Consider the following 21,007-nt stretch of genomic DNA (forward strand, 5'->3'; position numbering starts at 1 on the left):
CCAAGGGCCCACAGAGGCCGGAGAGGGTGAGGGGGCCTCTCAGGAAAGCTTTGTTCCAAGCGTGCAGCCAGCCCAGCTCTCAGCTCTGAGTAAACAGCAGAGATAGGATCGGGCGTAGCCAGGAAGGGTGGCAGGGTGCGGCCTGGGAGAAGAATGGCAGGATGTGGCACCGGGGCACTGTTCTGGGCACCCACGCCTCAGGCTATTGTTAGGGCTGCCTGAGGCTCTCAGCTCTCTGGGGCTTTGAAAGGAAGTGACATTCCCCTGGGACTCAGGCCCTGCCCTTCTCTGCCACATGGTTCTCTCCCTGGCAGTGCCCCTCGGCACCACCTGCTCAGGGTCAGCTTGGGAGTGGGAGTCTCAGTAGAGAGGTTAGGTGTGTGCCTGGTGGAGAAGTGTTGTCATTGGCTCTCCTGGGAGGGTCTGCCTGTCTGTTCAGACTGTCTTCCTGTACCCCTGGGTCTGAGTCACCTGTCATGCTCCGATGACTAGAATTTATCTCTATCTTTATCTGTATCTAGATATTTATGGGGGGGAAGGGCTGTCGTTGTGGAGGGAGAAAGGTCTGAGAGTAAGAAGCCCTTTGATTCCAGTCCAGCTGGGTTGTTGTTGGCTGATTGGAAGAGGAAGTGGCTGGTGATTTGTCTGGGGGAGAAAGGGGCTTGGTGTGTGTGCGCCTGGGGTGGGTGGGGGTCAGAGGAGCTGGGAGAGGGTTGGTTGTGGGGAGGAGAAAAAGGAGATCAGCACCTGTAGTCTGCTTTGTTGCATAAGAACCGTGCTTTGAGCCATTGGCCCTCTGTGGAGGGCAGGCATCTCTCTATGCCTTGTCCTAGGCACTGGATTTGGGGGCCCAGGGCCTCAAAGCCATCAGCTCAGAGACTCAAGACGCTGCGGCATCCAGGTTGAGGCTGGCCAGAGCCCTCTCTCCCTAGGGGCCTTCACCTCCTACAGATGCTCAGGTGAGGTAAGGCCAAGGAGAAGAAGACAGCAGAGGGTCTATGGGTTAGGTTCCCCGGATGGCAGGGAAGGCAGAGCAGGAATACTGTTCCATGTCCCAGCTGGTTGAAGGTCTTCTGACTCTGTATTCCTGAAACAGTACTGCCCAAACAAGCCACATGAACTTGACCTCTCTGGGCCTCAGTTTTCCCATTTATAAAATATGAGTAAGGCTGGGTGAGAGGGAGGAGATTGGGTACATGGGAGCACTTCCACCCGAGTGAGAGTCCCACTGGAGAGTCCTGTGGGCTTGTGGCCTCTGACCAGGACCTGGGTGGGAACTGGTGGAGCCCAGTAATTCACATCTCCTGTGTACTAAAAGAGTCTTTGACTTCTGGGCGTCTGGGGAGAGGGGAGGATGTGGCTGCTGACCTTAAAACCTCCTGAAAAACCATGTGTATGATTGAAGCATGGAGCATGCTTTGTAGGGAAAGGGTAATAAGGGAATTTTTTTTTAAGTCTCTGGAAGAGACTTAAGGGAAGACTCCAACAGGGTCTTTAAATTCAAAAGGTGGTGTGGAAAATGTTTCTTACCTGTCCCAAGGTAGGAACAAAAGGAAATGGACTTGCTTTGCTACTGGGAGATTTGGGTCACTCATAGGAAGAACTTAGATGCAAGGAAGATGCAGCTGAGGATAACTGGGTGTGGGAGGTGGAGATGTGGGAAATAAACCACAGAGAGCAACATCTATCTAATAATGATGGTAATAATAGCTGTCACTTACTATGCATTCAGGTCTGCCTTGTGCTGAGCTGCTGAACTGTATTAAATTCTCTGAGTGTTGTACAAGGATTTATTGAGCACCTGTATGTTCCAGGCACTGTGCTAGACTCTGGGGCTACAATGAAGAGCAAAGACAAGGACCTTTCCACAGTGTGAGGTTGGATGGGTTCTCAGGCTACAGGGCGAGTCAGAAATAAAACATGTGAAGGTATCATTACCAACTGTGAAAAGTACTTTGAAGGCCAAGATTCAGGGTGCCAAGAGAATGTAAAACAGTCACATCTCATAGGGTCTGGAGTGTTAAATGGAAGGCTCATCCCTTCATACAGGTTTTTTTTTTGTTTTGTTTTTTTTGCGGTACGCGGGCCTCTCACTGTTGCGGCCTCTCCCGTTGCGGAGCACAGGCTCCGGACGCGCAGGCTCAGCGGCCATGGCTCACGGGCCCAGCCGCTCCACTGCTTGTGGGACCTTACTGGACCAGGGCACGAACCCGCATCCCCTGCATCGGCAGGCGGACTCTCAACCACTGCGCCACCAGGGAAGCCCCATACAGGGGGTTTTTATTCCCATTTCACTGAGGAGGAAACTGGGGTTTAGAGAGGTTATGTCACGTGGCCACCGTTGCACAGCAATTAAGTAATCAGAGTTGGGATTCAAATGGACTCAGGTCTATCTGACCCCAGAGACTTTTCTCTCAACCACCTGGCTCTAGGAGCATCCTGGGCTATATGACAACTTAGTGGGTGCTCACCCTGTATCATTAAATGTTCATGGACACCTGTGACGTGGATTATTACACCCATTATGTGGATTAGGAGATGGAGGCTCAGAGTTAACTTCCCAAGGTCACACAAGTCAGCTGGTGGCAAAGCATGGATTTGAATCCAGACTGTTGAACCCAAAAGCCTGCATGCACTCTGCATCAAGCCTGGGCTGTTGCTTCTCCATAAACCAGTGGGTCCAGAGAGGGGACCAAGGGAGAGCCAGTGCCAGTGCCTGAAGTAGAGCCAGGCGCCTGTGGGAATGAAGGGCCCTTGTCTGGGCTGCTAGCAGGGTCTGGCAGGGTTGTCTGGTGGGTACCACGCCCTGGTGAACAGACTGACACCTCCACGCTACCTTGGCTGGTCACCAGGAGCCGTTTTCTTTGTTACCAGGTGCTGTGCCAGAAGCCAGGGTGAGCGGTTGGGAGCTCCAGGAGGTAGGCTTCCCAAATAAAGATAATCCCAGTACCCAGGTGGAAGTACTCTTGGGGGTTAAGTGTGGGTAGAAAAGGCCATCAAGCTCAAAGGGAGGAGATGTCTTAGTGCAGCACTGCTACAACAGAAATATAATGTGAGCCACTTATATAATTTTTTAAAGACTTTCTTTTAATGTGGACCAGTTTTAAAACCTTTATTGAATTTGTTGCAATATTGCTTCCATTTTATGTTTTGGTTTTTTTGGCCACAAGGCATGTGGGATCTTAGCTCCCCAACCAGGGATTGAACCCGCACCCCCTGCACTGGAAGGCAGTCTTTAATAAACACTGGACTGCCAGGGAAGTCCTCACATATATACTTTTAATGTTTTCTCGTAGCTACAATAAGAAGTGCAAAAAGAAACAGGTGAAACGAATTTTAACAATGTATCTATTTAACCCAACAGTATCCAAAGTGTAATTTCAACGTGTAATCAACAACCAGTTATTAATGAGCTGTTTTACATTCTGTTTTTGTACTAACCCTTCCAAAGTAGGGATGTAGTTTGTACTTAGCACGTTTGCATTGGGACCGGCCGTGGTACAGGTGCTCAGCAGCCGCGTGGCAAGTGGCCACGGTCCTGAGCATTGCGGTCCTGGAGTTCATTAGGGCAGATCATCGTCTCCTCTGCCTCCGCCTTCAGCTGGGGGGATGCACAGCGGGTCCGCAGCTCTGGGTGGGCGGCTGTCGCTGGGGGCCCAGCCCGGTGTCCGACGCTCCCTTAACTGTGCGCCCTGCGGCTGCCTCCGGGGTCTCTGGGCTGCAGTGGGAAGAAAGGCTTTGAGGTAGGCGCTGGAAGGCCATGAAGTTGGGACCGCCGGGAGGAGAAAGCCCTCAGGACCCCAGTCCCGAGCGAGGAGGCCACCCGGCGGCTTGGCGGGCGCAGTGGCTTGGTGGGTGTGGGCCCGCGGCGCGGAGGCGGCCGGGGATCAGAAGCCCACAGGCCCGCATTGTTCGCCTGTCACACTTCCTTTGGCTTTATTGCCTTTGTCCAACACCCTATTGTCTGGTTTCCTTTTGTCCCCATTTCAGCGCTGCTGTCTTTTATTTTCCAGCCAGCCTGGTTGTTTTCATTTCTTTTGTCTGAAGTTCCTGAGAGGAAGGTTTTATTTTCAGCGGTTTGATTAATTCACAGCTTGAGCCCCGGGTTTGTTTGTTATGTAATTGCTGCCCTCAGCTTCAGGATAATACCACTCCCCGACTTCCCCTCCCCCACGCCCAGCCCCCCTGCTCGGGGCCTGGCTCTGCGCCCCTCCCTGTGCCCGGATGGGCCGAGCGCCTGCTTCCTGGCCACTCTCCGGGTCCCTGGGTGGTGGGAGGGGACCCAGAGCTGCACCCTAAAGCCTCAGGGTGAGCTGGGCTGGGGTGTCTTCTCCTGGGCTGACGTATGTCTCCTCTGCTCATCCTGCAGTGCCCTGTCCTGAGTCCCACGCCAGCCCCCAGGGCACCCTGCCCTTTGAAAGTGGAGGGAGAGTTTAGTCTCGTCTGATCTGTAGGATGGCATCAAATCAAACACATTAAGTTATTTCATGTGAAATACTGTACATGTATTGTACACAGTGTATACATCTATTGTACATGGCACGTTGCATCATTCGTTATACATTACAAGAAACATTTTATTACACAGTTGATGTAATATACAAATGTTATACTGCACCTGCAGTTTAATTTAAGGGATGTTTTACTATATATAGTTTTTGCCTTACACTCCCCTCCTAAAAATTTAATGCCCATGTAAGCAAAGTTTAAAAAAATTTTTATTTAACAGTGCTTTTCAAACTAGTATGTATCAGAATCACCTGGAGGGCTTGTGCAAACAGATCCATGCCCTCCTCACCACAGAATTTCTGATCTGTGGGTGACCCATGACTTTGTCTTTCAAACAAGCCTCCCACGCCCACCCCCCCCCAGCTATGTTGAGGCTCTTGTCCTTGTGCTGCATTCCACCCAGCAGTGCTTTAACAAAGGCTACTTCGGTGCTTACTAGTACAAAGCATTATTCTAAACACCTTGTAAATATCAATTCATAGCCCTCACACCACCCATTTTACAGATGAGGAAACAGGTGTGGAAAGGTCAAGTAACTTGCCCAAGGTCACTCAGCAGCTAGTGAAGTAGCTGAGGCAAGACCCATGCATACTTGGAACCTGCTGTGTGTCCCCACCTGTCTTTTCCCGGTCACTTTGGAGGGTGAGCAAGTGAGCTCTGGGCAACTGCTACTCTGACCTTGAGCTTGACATAACCACTGAAAACTACTCCCAGGATCCTGCTCGTCTATGTAGTGATCCCACGCAGTGGGATGTCAGCAACAGGAGGCAGGGGATGCAGTCTCTGCGTATATTACACCAGGGACTACAGAGGCCTACAGGGGCCAGACTCTAATTGAGAGACTCTAATATAAGAAAATATTTTTCTGAAAGCTACTCATCTCTCAGCTTACTTCATTCCTCACTTTTGGTAGATAGATACACGGATATAAGAAATTGTTCCAAATAGTTCACTTTTATCTTGCCTCTACTCTAAGGAAAACAAAGAGTAAGTGTATAGGGTAGTTGATACTTGGTTTCCCTTTTGGGGAGTAGGAGGGAGTGGTGGAGAGTAGGGCGAACTGGCCTGTTCATAGAGAGTAACTGCTGCTCAATTCCAGCCAATTGTTGCCACAGACCAACTTCAAGAGAAGTTCAAATCCAGAGTTTTATGGGATATCTCTTGATTTTTAAATTTTGGTAACTAATTACAAGTACGTACATACACAAACACACACAGACACGTACTGTATATATGATCTTGGCTTTGTTGGGCTCAGAAGGAGCCAGTTGACAATCTCTAGGCTTCTCAGGGAGACCCATCAGCCCACTAGTTCCAACACTGCAACAGGCAGGGCATGCCAAATGTTGGCCCAGTCTTCTCTAGACCTTTCTGTTAAAAAAAAAAAAAAAGGTGGGTGGGTGGGGGGGACAAGAATCTTTTCCGGTTTGTCACAGTGAGTTCCAAATGGAAGCTTGCCTTTTGCATGAGTGTACCTCTTTGGGTCTGGGGGAACAGTCACTGCCTCGGGGTTCAGGACTCGCCTCCCTCCCTCTGCCCCTTCTCCCTCAGGATGTCCATGAGAAGCCCTGGCTCTGCCCAGCTGGCCCTGGATGACGTTGGCACCATGGTGAACTGTACTGTCAAGTCAGAGGGGAAGAAGGAGCCCTGCCACGAGGCCCCCCAGGGCTTGGCCACCGCAGCTGAACCCCAGCCCGGAGATCCAGCCCGGGCCCCACAGGATGGCGCTGACCCTCCAGCTCCAGCCCAGGTGCCCAGCACTCTCCTAGGGGTTCCTGGGTCAGTGTCCCCACCCCGCCTCTGTAGCTCCTATGCCTGTGCCCTTTCCCCTAGTGGGTAGAGCAGGCACCCACCAGCCTAGCTGGGCAGAGGGGCAGGCAGAAGCATTCTCCTCTGGGGCAAGACTTAGGTGGGTGGGTGGGTCAGGCTACCTGTCAGAGCGGGACATGAACTCACTTCTGCCCTCACTCACCTGATATGAACTGCTCACCTATGTGTGACCAGTCCTTACCCTTGAAGACTAGTTGAGAAATAGGACACACATGCTCACAGGCTGGCTTAAAGATAATCTAGTAGCTTTTTCATATGATTCGAGAAAAGCAGCCTTATTAACTGAACCAGAGTTAAATTGCTATTAAAGACAATACGGTTCCTCATCCTCAAAATGAAGGAGCTGAACTACATGAGTGGTGAAGATTCTTGCAGCTCTTAAAAATTCCATGATTCCATGCAAGAGATGTGAAAAGGGAATACCAAATCAAAAGCCAAATGAGTGAAAATGAGGAGAGTTTTAGGGCTCTGAGGAGGGATCCAGCCAGGAGGAGTATGTGAAAGGGGGCTAAGGGGTAGGGGTGGTGATCGAGGAAGACTTCCTGGATAAGTAGGGCTTTAAGCTGGGTCTTAAAGAATGGAGAGGACTCAGATGAGAAGAGGAGAGAGGGGACAATGTCTTAAAGAGGGTGGGGTGGGGGCCTTGAGAGTAACCTGCGGGGCTGGAGTGGTAGGTGCATACAAGGGAGTAATAAGTAATAGCTGGCTTTTGGCCTCTTAAGTCTGCAGTGGCAAACCTCATTCACGTGCATTATCTCCCTTGATCCCAGCAACAATCCTATGGCAGGGGACGTATTAGTATTTCCATTTTTGGAAGACCGAGGTCAGGTTCAGAGAAGTTCAGGGACTCATGTGGGCTCAAGCACCTTGTGAATCACTGAGCCCAGGTCTCTTGTCTTTAAACCTTTTGTTCTTTTCACCAAATCTATCAAGCCAAGTCAGAGCAAAGGTTGGGAAGGTGGGAAGGGAGGGCCCTACTGGAGGGTGGGGCTGGGTAGATTCTGGAGTTCCCCTAGGATACACATCCCCGGGGCGCTCAGCCCCCCACACTGCAGTCTGCCCCCATTCCCTTGGGGGGTGACAGTGATATTCAGTGTGTCTTACAGGACAGCAGCTCCCTGGAAAGCAATGGGTCTCCAGAACCCAAGAGACCAGGAGGCTCTGAGGCTGCTTCTGGAAGCCAGGAGAAGCTGGACTTCAACCGAAATTTAAAAGAAGGTAAGACGTCGTCTGCCCTAGTTAGGGACGGGGGCCTGGGTGGGGAGGTGTTAGGACAGTTACTCCTTAGCCCTTTGGTATCTTCCAGTCGTGCCGGCCATCGAGAAGCTGCTGTCCAGTGACTGGAAGGAGAGGTTTCTGGGAAGGAGCTGTGTGGAAACCAAAGATGTCAAAGGTGAGGGCCCATATGGGTGGGCAGGGGACAGATGTCTGAACCCCTTTCCCTTCTCCAGGCCTGGCCCTGCAGTCTAGGCCTGTAGGGCAATTTCTGGGGCTCTTGGTGCCCTCACGCCTGGCCTGTGCCACTCTGGCTCCTGCCTGGTCCTAGGGGTCTGCACCATCCCTCACCCGGGGGGGTCCAAGCACTAGGCTTATTCCCATGCAGCAGAGGCCTGGTGGGAATCAAATCCCCTGGGACCCTTGAGACCTTGGGGATGTCTTAGCCACTTCTCAGATCTCACTATAAAATGAGCCGAACATTCCCTTTCACTGCTGGAAATTAATTCCAGGCCACCAGGACCTCACTAAGTGAATTAAAGTGTTGCCTAGGTTCATCAGGGTGATAAGTTTCCCAGTGTGGTTAATCACACTCCCAGAGGAATCTTTAAACCAATGCAGATCCCCAGGTTCCACCCCTGCCTACTGAATGAGAACCCCAGAGGATGGGGGCCTGGGCATCTGTATTTTTCATAGGCTCCCCGAGTAATTCTGATGCACATGGTCTGCATCCTGGCACTTAGGAGTAACTGCTGCATCTGACATGAACTGGATTAGAGACAAGGAAGCACTGACATTGCTAGTTGAGGACCGTGTGCCAGATCCGGGACTAAGCTTTACATTCAATACCTTTAACCCTCCCAGCAACCCTGTGAAGTGTCGATCGTTGTGCTCATTTATATATTCAAAAACGAAAGTGCAGAGAAGTTGGTAGCTTGTCCAGCAGCTCCCAGGAGGGATGAATTAAAAGGGGAATTTGAACCCAGATCTGTCTTGCTCCAAAGCCTAAGCGTGTCACCCTCCAGTGGGTTAGTTATCCACCCTGACCCAGTGGCACTGGGCACTTGAGGACATCCCAGAGGTGGGCCAGGGCTGAGATGCCCCACCGTCAGCATTTCCAGGGCCTGGAATCGGTGAGTGATGGTGGGGACCTTCAGGTGACAAGGTGAGGAGGCCCCTCCAGGGCAAGGACTGTATCTCAGTCATCTCTGTGGTCCAGCCCCTGACGGGGGCCTGGGGCAGAGCGATTGCTCAGTGTCGTACGGATGGACCGGTAACAGATGAACAAACAAAAGTTCTCAATGGTGGTTGCTTCACTGTGGAGCAGGGACCCAGGAGAGCCTGGCAGAGAAGGAGCTCCAGCTGCTGGTCATGATCCATCAGCTGTCCACCCTGCGGGACCAGCTCCTGACAGCCCACTCCGAGCAGAAGAACATGGCTGCTATGCTCTTTGAGAAGCAGCAGCAGCAGATGGAGCTGGCCCGGCAGCAGCAGGAGCAGGTAGGCCCTGCTTGGTGTCTGGCTTTCTTTCCAGGGATGGGGGTCTGGTCCAGGGCCTAGAGCGGAGCATGGTGGGGGCAGGCGGGGAGGGGGCCGTGGGCAGGGGCTGGGCATTCCCACCTCTGGCGGTTCATCAGCCCTTGTGAGGGGACAGGGCGTGGAGCGGTGCTGCGGGGCTCTGAGTAAAAGCAGCTGGCGGCTTCCTGCCTAGCCTTCATCTTTGGTCTCTGAGGAAGGGGTGAGCTCTCCACAAAAGGAGAATAAATCCTGAGGGTTGGCTGTTCGGCTTCTTGCCCTGTCCAGCTGTCCTCCATGTCCTTGCGCTAGGCACGGGAGGCAGGGTGTGGATGGGGCCGCAAAGGCTTGTGGGAGGTGGGATCCTGGGGCCTAAGGTGCGTGTTCCCATCACCTACTCTTTCCTTCTGCCAGATCGCCAAGCAGCAGCAACAGCTGATTCAGCAGCAGCATAAGATCAACCTCCTTCAGCAGCAGATCCAGGTAAAAAGAGGGGAGGGCTGGGTGCTGGGATCCAGGTAAAGAGTGGGGAGGGCTGGGTGCTGGGATCCAGGTAAAGATGGGGGAGGGCTGGGTGCTGGGATCCAGGTAGCCGGGGGGAGGGCTGGGCTCTGGGGGAGCAGGGGCTTGAGGGGTTGACACCAGTGTGGAGAGGTACTGGAGACAGGGAAAGGCAGGGAGTGTGGACTTGGCAGAACCACTCAGGCATGACCCTAAGGAGGGCAGCTCCTCCCCTGTTTTTGTCCCCTATTTCAAGGGCAGGGCCCAGAGTATCTTCCTCCCAGCTGGGACCTGAGGGCAGGAAGACAGAGGCCCACAAAGGGGACATAGGGTCAGATGGATCCTTTTGAAAACTGTCCCTGCCCCAGGCCTGTGTCTCTCATCCCCAGGTCCAACCTCTGTGTCCAGGGATGACCACAGCTGGGTAGCTGGTTGGGCCCCCCAGGGACTCACACAGGGTTTCTTTGCCCTCAGCAGATCAACATGCCTTACGTCATGATTCCAGCCTTCCCCCCAAGCCACCAACCTCTGCCTGTCACCCCCGACTCCCAGCTGGCTTTGCCCATTCAGCCCATTCCCTGCAAGCCAGGTGAGTGTGGGAGGGGAGGGTTGACCTGAGGTCAGGGAAGGAGCCCAGGAACCACTCTCATCCATTAATGTGCAGTGTGGCCTTTCTGGGCCTCACTTTGGGAACTGTCTAGTCAAAGAATAATCCCTTCTTTCTGAATTTCACTGGGAGAATGAAAACAAATAGCACACTGAAAACCATAAAGTGCTTTCCAGACATAAGAGGATGTTGCCTATCTAGGTCTAGCCCCCCAGTTCTGTGGGACATTTCCTGTACCAGAATATTAATGTTTTGAATGTTGACTGAGATTTATCCATCTCCCAAATTCATGCTGTTGCTCTGCCCTGACAGTGGCATTGCTGCCTTCTGCCCTGTCACTGAGGCTCAGTGACCACAGATAGAGCAGCAACAAGCGTCAGGTGCTGACTGGTTGTTGGGCAGCCACGAGGGTGATAAAATGTGGACTTTGAGCTCAAGGAATTTACGGTCTGGGGAGGGAGACAGAAGGATACCAGCAGCCGGGGAATCTGGGAAGGCTTCTTAAGGAGGTGGTGCTCGCTTGGGTGCTGGGGGAGTAGACTTGTGAGGGTGAAGCTGGGAGCTGAGGGTGGAGGGAAGGGGCCTGGATCCTGAGGCAGAAAGCCCAAGGGGGTGTTGGAGTTGAGGGGAGCACATGGCAGCTAGTGGGATATGCCTGGGGAGGGCAGTCGGGGCTGAGCACGGACTTTGGGATTTATTTTGTAGAATGTGGGATGCACGGGAACATTTCAGCAGAGGATGTGTTGTCACACTGGCTGTGGGTGGTGGGGAACAGAGGGGTACCAACTGGAGGTAAGACGGGGTAGGGGCTGCTGAGGGGATTCTAGAGATGGGGGATGACAGTCTGGACTAGGGCAGTGACCGTGGGATGGAGGCAGAGATGGAATTATTAGCCTACGATCATTGATTCCTTATGAGAGGTCCTGGGGACAGGGCAGAGATGCTGCCCATAATTGATCCAGGAGGGGAAAGGGTTTTAAGTCAACTCCCTTTGGTCAATGCTCCCTGTTCCATGTGAGAGAGAAGGCAGGGGAAATCTAGCTGGGTGAATTCCTACGGGTCCACCAGCAAGGGCTTTGGGCCGTGGGCACAGTTCATGGACCAGCACCACTGACTCCTGGGTGGGGGAAGGGAAAACACAAAGGACTGAGAAAGTCAGGCCCTACTTTGAAGGCAGTTTCTAATTTGGGGTGGAGGAGTGGGGAATGGGAATGGGGAGGGGTGAAGGGGGAGGACAGGTTGCACAAAACCATTGCACCTACAGGTGTCCATAGAGCCGAGCTGCAGGGGTGAGGAGGGCAGCGGCCTAGTTGTGGGGAGGGGGCCACACCCTTGCTGGACAAGGGGGGCTGGGGGCAGGAAATAAGTTGTGGAGGAAGACCTGGACTGGCTAGGCTGCCCCCTGCTTTGTTTGCTCCTGAATCCTAGTAAGCAGGAAGCCTGTGGCTGTCAGATGCGCCACCACCCCCTCCCCCGCTACCCCCCCCCCCCCCGCCCCCGCCTCGGCTGAGTACGAGTAACACCTCTCCCAGGTCAAAAGCCTTAGGTGGTGCCCGGGTGCCTATAGCACAGGGTCCAAACTCCCGGGCTCAGGCTTCACAGGCCCCGAGCCCTGCTTGCCCATCGAGTGCCAGCCTCATTTCCCACCTCCCGCTTTCCCACCTGCCCACCTGCCACGCCTGCTCACGCCTCCCCTCCCCCCAGGAAGCCTGCTCCAGTCACCCCAGCTGAACAGAGTTCTCTGGTATGCCACCCATGCAACCCGTATCACCGCCAGCCATGTGGTCAGTGGTTTGTCTACATGGCTTATCTCTCCACCTCAATTGTCAAGTCAGGGATGCTGGTCCTCCTTGAGGGAGAATGAAGCCAGCTAGGTAGCAGAGAGAGAGTGCATGTAGGGGGGAAAGGTCTAGAGGATGCGGCTGGGTTCAGAGTTCAGATCTCAGATCTCAGTGCTCCCATTCAGTAACTCTATGGGCACCCATGTAACTTCTCCCAGTCTTCATTATCCATACAATGGGATGATGTATTGAGCACCTATTATATGCTACATACTAGGGATTACGTTGAGATGATGCGCATGAGGCCGGCTGCTTTTGTACCCTGCACGTAGTAGGTACAAAACACAAGGACCCGTAGAAAGAGTGGATGGTGTACCTGATCTCGTTTCACCATCGGGTGGGAACTCCGCGGTCAGTGGGTTGGGAAGGGCAGGAACAGGGTGAAGATGCTGATCGGTGTGCCGGGCAGTGGGGGACGAGGGCACAGGAGGTCCTCAGCAGTGCTTTGGGGCTGGGAGGGCAGTGGTTGGAAGCCAGCTGGGCCAGCTCCGAGCCTCTGCCCACTCTGTGCTGCCGGGACCTCGTCAAGCAGGGCGTCTGCTGTTCTGTGCTCATCCAGGACTTTTCTCCTTGCCGCCTTTTCCGTAGTGGAGTATCCGCTGCAGCTGCTGCACAGCCCCGCTGCCCCAGTGGTGAAGAGGCCTGGGGCCTTGTCTGCCCACCACGCCCTACAGGTACTGCCCCCGCCCACTGGCCGGGGGCTCCCGCCCTCACCTGTGGTGGCTGGCTGCCCGCCTAGGGGACCATGGGGTCCTTTGTCCTTGTTCTCCTGCTTCTTCTGTCTTCCTTTCCTGTCTGCTTGTCTCCTCTGTCACCCTGTGTCCCCGCAGTCCCTCCATGGAGGTGTCCTTTGGTGTCTCTAACCCTCTGGGTCTCCCTCAGGAGCCCTCCCAACCCCTAAACCTCACGGCCAAGCCCAAGGCCCCCGAGCTGCCTAATGCCTCCAGCTCCCCGAACCTGAAGATGAGCAACTGTGGACCCCGTCCTCCCAGCCGTGGGGCCCCCACACGGGACCTGCAGGCCAGCCCCCCCAGCATGCCTTTGGGTAAGCCGCCCCTACACCTTTCCCTTCAGCCCTCTTCTAGGAGAGAGCTAAGAGGGCAGGATATGACCCTGAGCGTGTCCCTTCCGCTCTGTGGGTTACAGTTTTTATAAAACAAGGGGTTAGACTTGCTCTCTTTGGCCCCTTTTAGTTCCAGCACTCAGTGTCCCGGAAGAAGATCCCCTTCCTGCTCTCCCCACTGTATCTGATTGGGCACCTGAATCAGGGATTCAGGCCATTCTCATTTCCAGTCTACTGTCACCAGGACTCCAGTGTAAATGGCGCCCCCTTGGGGATGTGCAGTGCAACAGAGGGGAAGAAGGAGCACCACCCCAGGGTGGCAAGACATGAACTGGGTGTACCTCCCTCAATAGCCCCTCCTTTCCCTTCCTTTCCTTCCCCTGTCCCATAGGCTTCCTTGGTGAAGGGGATGCTGTCACCAAAGCCATCCAGGATGCCAGACAGCTGCTGCACGGTCACAGTGGAGCCTTAGAAAGTCCCCCCAACACCTCCTTCCGTAAGGTATGGGCTCCCACTACCCTGCACCTGGGTGGGCAGGGGTGGAAGACACAGTGTCTGAGGCTACCAAAGGGAAGAGCGGGGGAGGGGAGCGGGGTGCTGCAGAGGGGGCTGATGTACACGTTGCCCTGTCTACCCAGGACCTCATTAGCCTGGACACATCCCCAGCCAAGGAGCGGCTGGAGGAGAGCTGTGTGCACCCACTGGAAGAAGCCATGCTGGGCTGTGACGTGGACGGTGAGGGCTCGGGGTACTGGGCTGATGGGCAGGAGGGCCCACCTCTGCTTCCCACCAGGGCCAGGGTGGGTCAGGTTGTGTCTGTCTCCAATCGCTTCTCTCCCTTAGTCTGTCTGTGGAGTCCCCTTACGTATCTGTCCCTTGTCTGTCTCTGGGCCCCTGCTGGTCTTACTCCTGGCCATCCCTGGCCCTGTGGGAGCCTCCCGGCGCCCTCTGGTGGTCAAGTAGGGGATGTTTTTTTCTGCCAGCCCTGGAGGACTCTTCCTTACCCCACACTGGCTGCCCTGCCTGGCTGACTCCTCCCCTGCTTCCCAGGCTCCCGCCACTTCCCTGAGTCCCGGAACAGCAGCCACATCAAAAGGCCCATGAATGCCTTCATGGTGTGGGCCAAGGATGAGAGGAGGAAGATCCTCCAGGCCTTCCCAGACATGCACAATTCCAGCATCAGCAAGATCCTTGGTAAGGGCCAGTGGGCGGGGGGGGGGGGGGGGGGGGGGCGCGGGTCTCGGGGGGCTCTAGGGGCTCCAGGAGCCATAGTCAGCAGGATCTAGTTGCAGGAGTCAGCTGGGTCTAACTGGGGCTTTCTGGGTGATGGTCCACGCCGTGGTGAACTCCAGTGGAATCTGATGGCGCGTGGGAGGCAGGCAGGATGTGGGACAGCTGGGTCCTGGAGTCCGGTACCATTGTAGGGCTCTTCTGATAGCACCTGCACCGAAGAACTCAGGTGGAAGAGAGTGTGTGTGTACGTTCTTTAGCTCCCCGACCCCATCTCTCCCTAACTTGTTCCCCTGTTTGCCCAGACCCTTGGAGCTGGCTCTGGCAGGAGACAGGAGAGACTGGTATTCTTGGGCTCTCAGTAGAAAGGTCTTTGAAATTATATGTCCTCTTTGGAGGCCAAGGAGAAATGTGGGGCAGGGCCGCTGGAGCTAGAAGAGGGCAATTGTTCTCAAACCTCAGCTCCTCCAGTTCAGGTCTCTTGTCAACTGAGACACCAGGTATTTTGTCCTCAGCAGGGAGCCTCTGGGGATTGTTGGGGGCCTGGGTGGCTACTCTTTTGTTTATGCAAAACATGCAGACCAGAGGCCTCCCAGAGTCGCTGTGGAGTTTGGTATGTGGGTGGGTGCTGTGTCTTAAGGTAGCAGTTGGATATCCTTATACATGCCAACCTCATTCATTCGCTCAGTATCTATGGAGCACCCACACTGGGCCAGGCCCTTGCTGTGTATAGGTGCTTGCGCATATATCTGGGGACCAAAACCTTCTCGGGGCCTCCAGGATCTGCAGGGGGCTGGGGGTGTCAGCAGAGCCCAGCTGACTGCCTGCCCCTGGGGGCTGGGCCAGGCTCCCGCTGGAAGTCCATGACCAACCAGGAGAAGCAGCCTTACTACGAGGAGCAGGCAAGGCTGAGCCGGCAGCACCTGGAGAAGTACCCTGACTACAAGTACAAGCCACGGCCCAAGCGCACCTGCATCGTGGAGGGCAAGCGGCTGCGGGTGGGCGAGTACAAGGCTCTGATGAGGACCCGGCGCCAGGATGCCCGCCAGAGCTACACGACCCCGTGAGCAGGCCTCCCCAGCGCCTGAGACTCTGTGTGTGTGTGTGTGCACACAGCTCTTGTGAATGGCCGGGGTTAGCGTGTGGCCTTAGTGGGATTCCAGGGGAGCTGTGTGTGTGCACGCATGTGTGTGCATACGTTTGTGTGGGCATTATGTGTGTGTGACTGTAGTGGTGACTGTGACCATGGTGAGTCCCTGGTGGATCAGGATATAGATTTGTGACTGACAGGGGACTAGTGGGTATCTGGAGAAATGTATCTGTGGGTCCCCTTGACAAACTCAATAAAAATTCAGGGGTACTAAAAATCAAGGTACTAATAATCATACGGAGGATTCCGGAGTTGACCAAAACAAGCATCCTAGTGGGTTTCTTTAAATCGGAAGCTCCCTGGGGCATATGAAATATACAGTTTCCCAAAACTGGATTTACACACGATCCTCTGGGAATGTCTGGACCCGTGGCCCTGGGGCTGCATGTGTGTGTTTGGGTTTGTAGCTGACAGTGAATTTGCCATCAGAAAGCAGCCAGGGAGCCGGGTGTATGCGTCTTGGAGCCAAAAGGGTGGGAGCTCGGAGGGCACGCCCTGCGGGGGACCGGAGGAGAGCAGGGTCGGGGTTGAAGTGCGGGTGCATCTATAACCATGCCTTTCTTCTGTCCCGCAGCCCGCAGGCCAGCCAGGTGCAGATGAGCCCCTCAGATGTCCTGTACCCTCGGGTGGCAGGCGTGCCCCTGGCACAGCCCCTGGTGGAGCACTATGTGCCCCGCAGCCTGGACCCAAACATGCCTGTCATCGTCAACACCTGCAGCCTCAGGGAGGAGGGCGAGGGCACAGAGGACAGGCACTCGGTGGCTGATGGCGAGATGTACCGGTACAGCGAGGATGAGGACTCAGAGGCCGAGGAGAAGAGCGACGGGGAGCTGGTGGTACTCACAGACTGATCCCGGCTACGTGGGCCTGGCCCTCCTCCATGGGGAAGACCGGGCCCCACGCCAGCAGGCACAGCAACCCCACCCGGACTGCGTTGGTACTTGGACTTGCGCATGCCTGGGAGATGGGCACAGCTGTGCATTTGTAGATACATTCATGATGGGAGATGCCCCCTCCCCACCACACCTGTGGGCACACCTGAGGATCTGATGGCCCGAGTGGGTCCTGCATGGCGGTGATGGGCTGGGCTGGCTGAGCTCCGTGGTGGCCCTTGGGGCTCGTGGCCAGGGGACACTGTATGACCCTCCCCTCCTGCAGGTCTGCCCACCCCAGGGGTATGGCAGCTACAGACCTGTTCTCCTGGGGCCACATGCTTTGTTTCCATTCTTGTCCTGGCTGGACCAGCCGCCATGGGACCAACACGCACCGCCCCACCACAGTACCCCAGATCGCTCCTCTACCACGAGGATCGCTTTGTACTTTGTGCAAAGAGGTCTGGCTCTCCTCCATGTCTCTATCTTCTGCCAAGCCTTTCGTGCCTCTGGCTGGTGTGTGTGTGTGTGTATGTGTGTGTGTATGTGTACCCATGTGCGCAAGTGCACATGTTTTCATCTGTTCTTTCATTGCACAAGGTATTTATTGAGTGCCAGGCACTGTCGCTGACTTCCTGTGGGTGTGTCTCTTGATGCCATTCTTGCTTCTCCGGGGGGCTCTTTCTGTGCTTCTCTTTGTCCCCAAATTGCTACCTCTTTGTCAGTCTGGGTGTCTCAGGTTCTGTGTGTCCTTGGTGCATTTCTCTGTCCTTGTTTCTCTGCAGGGCCTTTTTTTGTGTCTCTCCCTTTCTCCGTGTCTGCCCTTGCCCCTTTAACGCCTGCTGGGTGTCTGTAAGCCCCTGGTCTGCCCTGGGCTCCCCAGCTATCCTGACCTCCCCTGCCTGCCCCTTCACTCCCTCCCTGACTCTGCATGTCAGTTCCCATGGAGCCATTTTTAGCTCCCAGCAGCATGGGAATGTGCTCAGCTTCCAAGGGGCTCTGTCATGGTGCCCCAGCCCCTGGTCCCAACCTGAGTGCCAGGAGTGGGGGCAGGAGGACTGATGGTGCCCCCTTCTGTAAGTGACAGAAGCCCTGGAGAGGGGGCTCTTGTGCAGCTGGTCTCCACTCCTCTGTCCTGAGCAGGGGATGGGAGCTCCCCACCCCCACCCTGTCCTTGGAAGGCTTCATCCTCTCCCACCCAGCTCTGCCCCTACACCTGCCCGCTCCCCTCCCCTCCCCCACTCTACACCCCCCCTCCCCTCCCCCACTCTACACCCCTAACTTGCCTCAGCTCCTGATCCCTTTCACAAGGTCTTTCCCTAGGAAAATCAAATCCCGTTGGCACCTGACTCCAAAGATCCAGAACAGCCCTGGGGCAAGGTGGGAAGGGAACCCCAAATCCTACAGGGACAGATGTGGAGTCTGTGTCCGTTCCCCCATCTTCTCCCCTTCTACTTCCCCGAACCAACTTCTCTCCAGGCTGTTTCTTTTTTTTATGACTGTAAACATAGATAGTGCTTTATTTTGTTAATAATAAGATAATGATTAGTAACTTAACCAGCACATTTCTCCTATTTACACTTGGGGGAATTTTGTTTTCTGTTGACATAATAAAGACAGACCATTTCAGAATCTGGTCTTTGCTGGGACGGGACGGGATGGGGTGGTGAGGCTGGCCCAAGTCCAGAATTCCTAAATGTGCCACCAGCCCGGGCACCACTGCCCCCGGTGGCAGCTCCATGGAACTTCAGGCATGGAGCCAGGGAGGAAACATCCTAGGCAAGGGAGCCCCAGGCCAGATGCCACCCCCAGAGCCCACACTCGAGTAAGACCCCGCCCCTGCTTCAAGGAGGTGAGCAGACCTCACCACAAAGTGCCCACCCAGGTCCTAAGAAAGAAGGCAGTGGTTAAGAGCACTGTAATAAGAGTCAGGAAGCTCAGGTTCTCCCCAGAACTAGCCACATGGCCTTGTGTGTGTGTGTGTGTGTGTGTGTGTGTGTGTTGGGCGGGTGTGTGTGTGTCAAGTCTCCCCTTTGGGCCTCATTTTCCTCATCTGAAGACAAGGAGTTTATGCCTTAGCCATGGCTCTTCTTTTGGAGAAGGAGCCCTTTGAAAATCTAATGAAAGCTGTGGACCCTCATTCCAGAAAAGGGCTCACATGGACACCACGAGCCCATTTATAAGCCCCCCAGGATACTGATTAATGAAGCAGGGTCTCTATGTACTTCAGGGCTCTGTGACCTTACGCTTTGAAATGAGATCTCAAAGACCTACGTGTCACACTAAGAGAAATAACCATCCCATAGACCTAAAAGAGCTGGGTGACTGAAACTCAAAATGCAACAAGAGTTGATAAAAAGACCAACTCTTGTAGCTGAAAAATGAACCCCATTAATATGGAGTGGGGGCAACAAAGCTGAACAGTACCGTGTCAAAGAGTTGGGCTTGGGTTGGATTAACAGAAGCATGTGTTAACAAGCAAGGTGATGGGCCAGTGTACGCCACACAGTCCTGGTCTCAGGTGCATCATGCCAGCCCCAGGCCCCTGAAAAGAAAAGGCCATTCTCACACTGGAGGGGCCCAGAGGCAGGCATCCTGTACAGAGGACTGGAGGGAGCCTAGTGGATGGACACGTCCTTCAAGGAATGGTTGAGAGGGCCAGGGATGTTTAGTCCAGAAAAAAGGAGACTAGGGTAGGGCAGAAAGGACAAGATGGCTTTCTTCAAAGCTGTCAGCTGGGCAACACATAGATATTTGATGTAGCTCATGAGGGAGCACTAGGACTTGGCCTTTTGATGGAAGTCGCGAGGGTCAACATTTTTGACTTAACATAAAAAACTTTTTGACAAAGATGGTCAAAAGTGGTAGTGAGCTTCCCAACACAGAGGCTCTTGAATGCTGGAAAATGGATTTCTAAATTGGAGAGGGTGGTGGTGAGAGAAGGTAGGTATGGTTGATTCCCGCGCCACAAACTTGGGAGTAAAGACACCCCAAGAATTAGGGTCCCGATCTTTTGATCTAGGGAGGATCCTGGCTGCTAGCCTTTGCTGGTTTCTCCCAGCCCAGCCTCCCAGAGCTTTGAGTTTCCTTTTCTTTGCCCTCCCCACCCCAGGTCACCGGCAGGGCAGTGGCAAGCAGCAGAGCCCAGCCTCTTGGGCCCCTTGCGGAAAAGATGAAGGTGCTCTTTGCGAAGAGGAGCTTGGCTGACTGTGGCGCCTGCCCCCTAGTGGTCACAGGGGAGAGTTGCTCATTTCAACTTCCCTGTCCATCTCCGCAACCCTCCAGTCCCCACCACCACCCCTCACTATGTTCCAAACCAAATCTGGGCAGTCTGGTCAGGACACTCCTGGCCAGGCTCGCCCTCACCCCCTGCCAGTCCTGAGTTCCTCTCACTTCCCTATTCCCAGGTCCTCTGTGGCCTCAGGAGAGCCTGAGGCCACTACTGCCCACCTCCTACTCCCTCCAGCAACCCTTGTCCTGTCCTCATTCCAGCTGCTGAGAGAGTCACGTGCCCTGCATCCTCCTGGGGTGGGAAAAGCTCTGCCCGGGAACCTGTGGTTGGTGCCCTGGAGCCCCACCCCCCTGGCCCCCGGAGAGGCAGGATGGGGTCAGATGGGTTAAAAGGCCAGGAACAGAGCGTCCTGGACATTACCATTACTGGGAAGGGTGGGGCACGAGCTTGTTCTCTGCCCTCTCTGTGCCTCTCCGGAGGTTAGGGGTGAGAGCCCAGCAGAGATGAAGAGTCCAGGAGTGCTTTGCCTGGAGAGCCTGCTAAGTGTCAAGAAGTGGCCTGAGGGAGTGGAGTCAAGGCCACCCTTGAGTCTCCAAGGCCTGGTGCCGAGCCCGGTGGGCAGGGGGGCGGGGTGGCAGTGAAAGGCGAGACGGTGGGCTTTGTGCGGGAGGGGTGTGCCTAAACTCCCCTGCCCCCACCTGCCCATTCCCCTGGAGAATTGGAGGAATGAGGATACTTTCTTAAAGGCGGTAGTGGGATGGTGCCTGCAGGTTAATTCCTTTGGTGCTGGTGGTGGCCGGGCTATAGGGGCACAAGATGATACCTGGGGGGCCCTGCTCACCGCTGTACCACCATCTCAGTGCTGTGACATCAAGGCCCCAGGAGGCTGGAAACGAAGCTGCCTTCACAGTGGTTTTCTGCCCTCAGCTCCAGAGGTGGATCTGAGAGGAACAAGGAGCGTGGGCACTGCCATACAGTCCTCAGGAAGGTGGTGCGCATGACCACCCGACCCCACAGATGACCTTCAGAGGCCCTACCTGCCCAGCCCTGGCACCCTCCCTATGCCGGGGAAGATCTTTCAGCCGTGTCCTCCACTAGCGCCCTTCCTAGATGCGATACTGCTACTCGTCAGGGGCCTGGCCACCCTGGATCACCATGACCTTGAACAAGGCCCCAGCTGCCAGTGCCGGCTCAGCTCCAGCGGCTGCCATGGCACGCTGGTACTTTTGTAGGCAAAAGCCAAACAGGCAGGGTCCACCTGGAAGGCACCTGCTGCTGCTGCGGTTGCTACCAATAAGGGAACCAGGTGCCTTCTGGGGGCCCTGGGAGTGCAGCCTGGGAAGCTGGGAGGGTGCCCCACTCACCTTGGAGCTTCCGTTCTCCCTCCCTCTGGCTTTCTGAGAAAGTGACATATTGGGTCCGGAAATCACCCTTGCCTGCTC

General features: G+C 54.9%; 1 protein-coding gene across 6 annotated transcripts in view; it reads left to right on the forward strand.

Annotated features, from left to right (window-relative positions):
• SOX13 (SRY-box transcription factor 13) overlaps positions 1-18,204 on the forward strand; it is a 45,159-nt gene extending 26,955 nt beyond the window's left edge. The window contains exons 2-14 of one of the 6 annotated variants that reach the window (XM_079928127.1): positions 6,061-6,259; positions 7,434-7,557; positions 7,646-7,732; positions 8,882-9,054; positions 9,484-9,552; positions 10,045-10,159; positions 12,607-12,692; positions 12,901-13,063; positions 13,473-13,582; positions 13,720-13,816; positions 14,132-14,275; positions 15,158-15,374; positions 16,036-18,204. In XM_079928127.1, coding sequence (XP_079784253.1) covers positions 6,062-6,259; positions 7,434-7,557; positions 7,646-7,732; positions 8,882-9,054; positions 9,484-9,552; positions 10,045-10,159; positions 12,607-12,692; positions 12,901-13,063; positions 13,473-13,582; positions 13,720-13,816; positions 14,132-14,275; positions 15,158-15,374; positions 16,036-16,312 — 1,860 coding nt within the window. In that variant the 5' untranslated portion in view covers position 6,061 and the 3' untranslated portion in view covers positions 16,313-18,204. Of the gene's footprint in view, positions 1-6,060; positions 6,260-7,433; positions 7,558-7,645; positions 7,733-8,881; positions 9,055-9,483; positions 9,553-10,044; positions 10,160-12,606; positions 12,693-12,900; positions 13,064-13,472; positions 13,583-13,719; positions 13,817-14,131; positions 14,276-15,091; positions 15,375-16,035 lie in introns of those variants that run through there. The other 5 variants (XM_079928128.1, XM_079928126.1, XM_079928129.1 and 2 more) reach the window with 5 other exon arrangements.
• Positions 18,205-21,007: the final 2,803 nt, after the last annotated feature.

Source organism: Stenella coeruleoalba (genome assembly GCF_951394435.1).
Source record: "Stenella coeruleoalba genome assembly, chromosome: 1".
In the NCBI taxonomy this organism is placed as follows: Eukaryota; Metazoa; Chordata; class Mammalia; order Artiodactyla; family Delphinidae; genus Stenella; species Stenella coeruleoalba.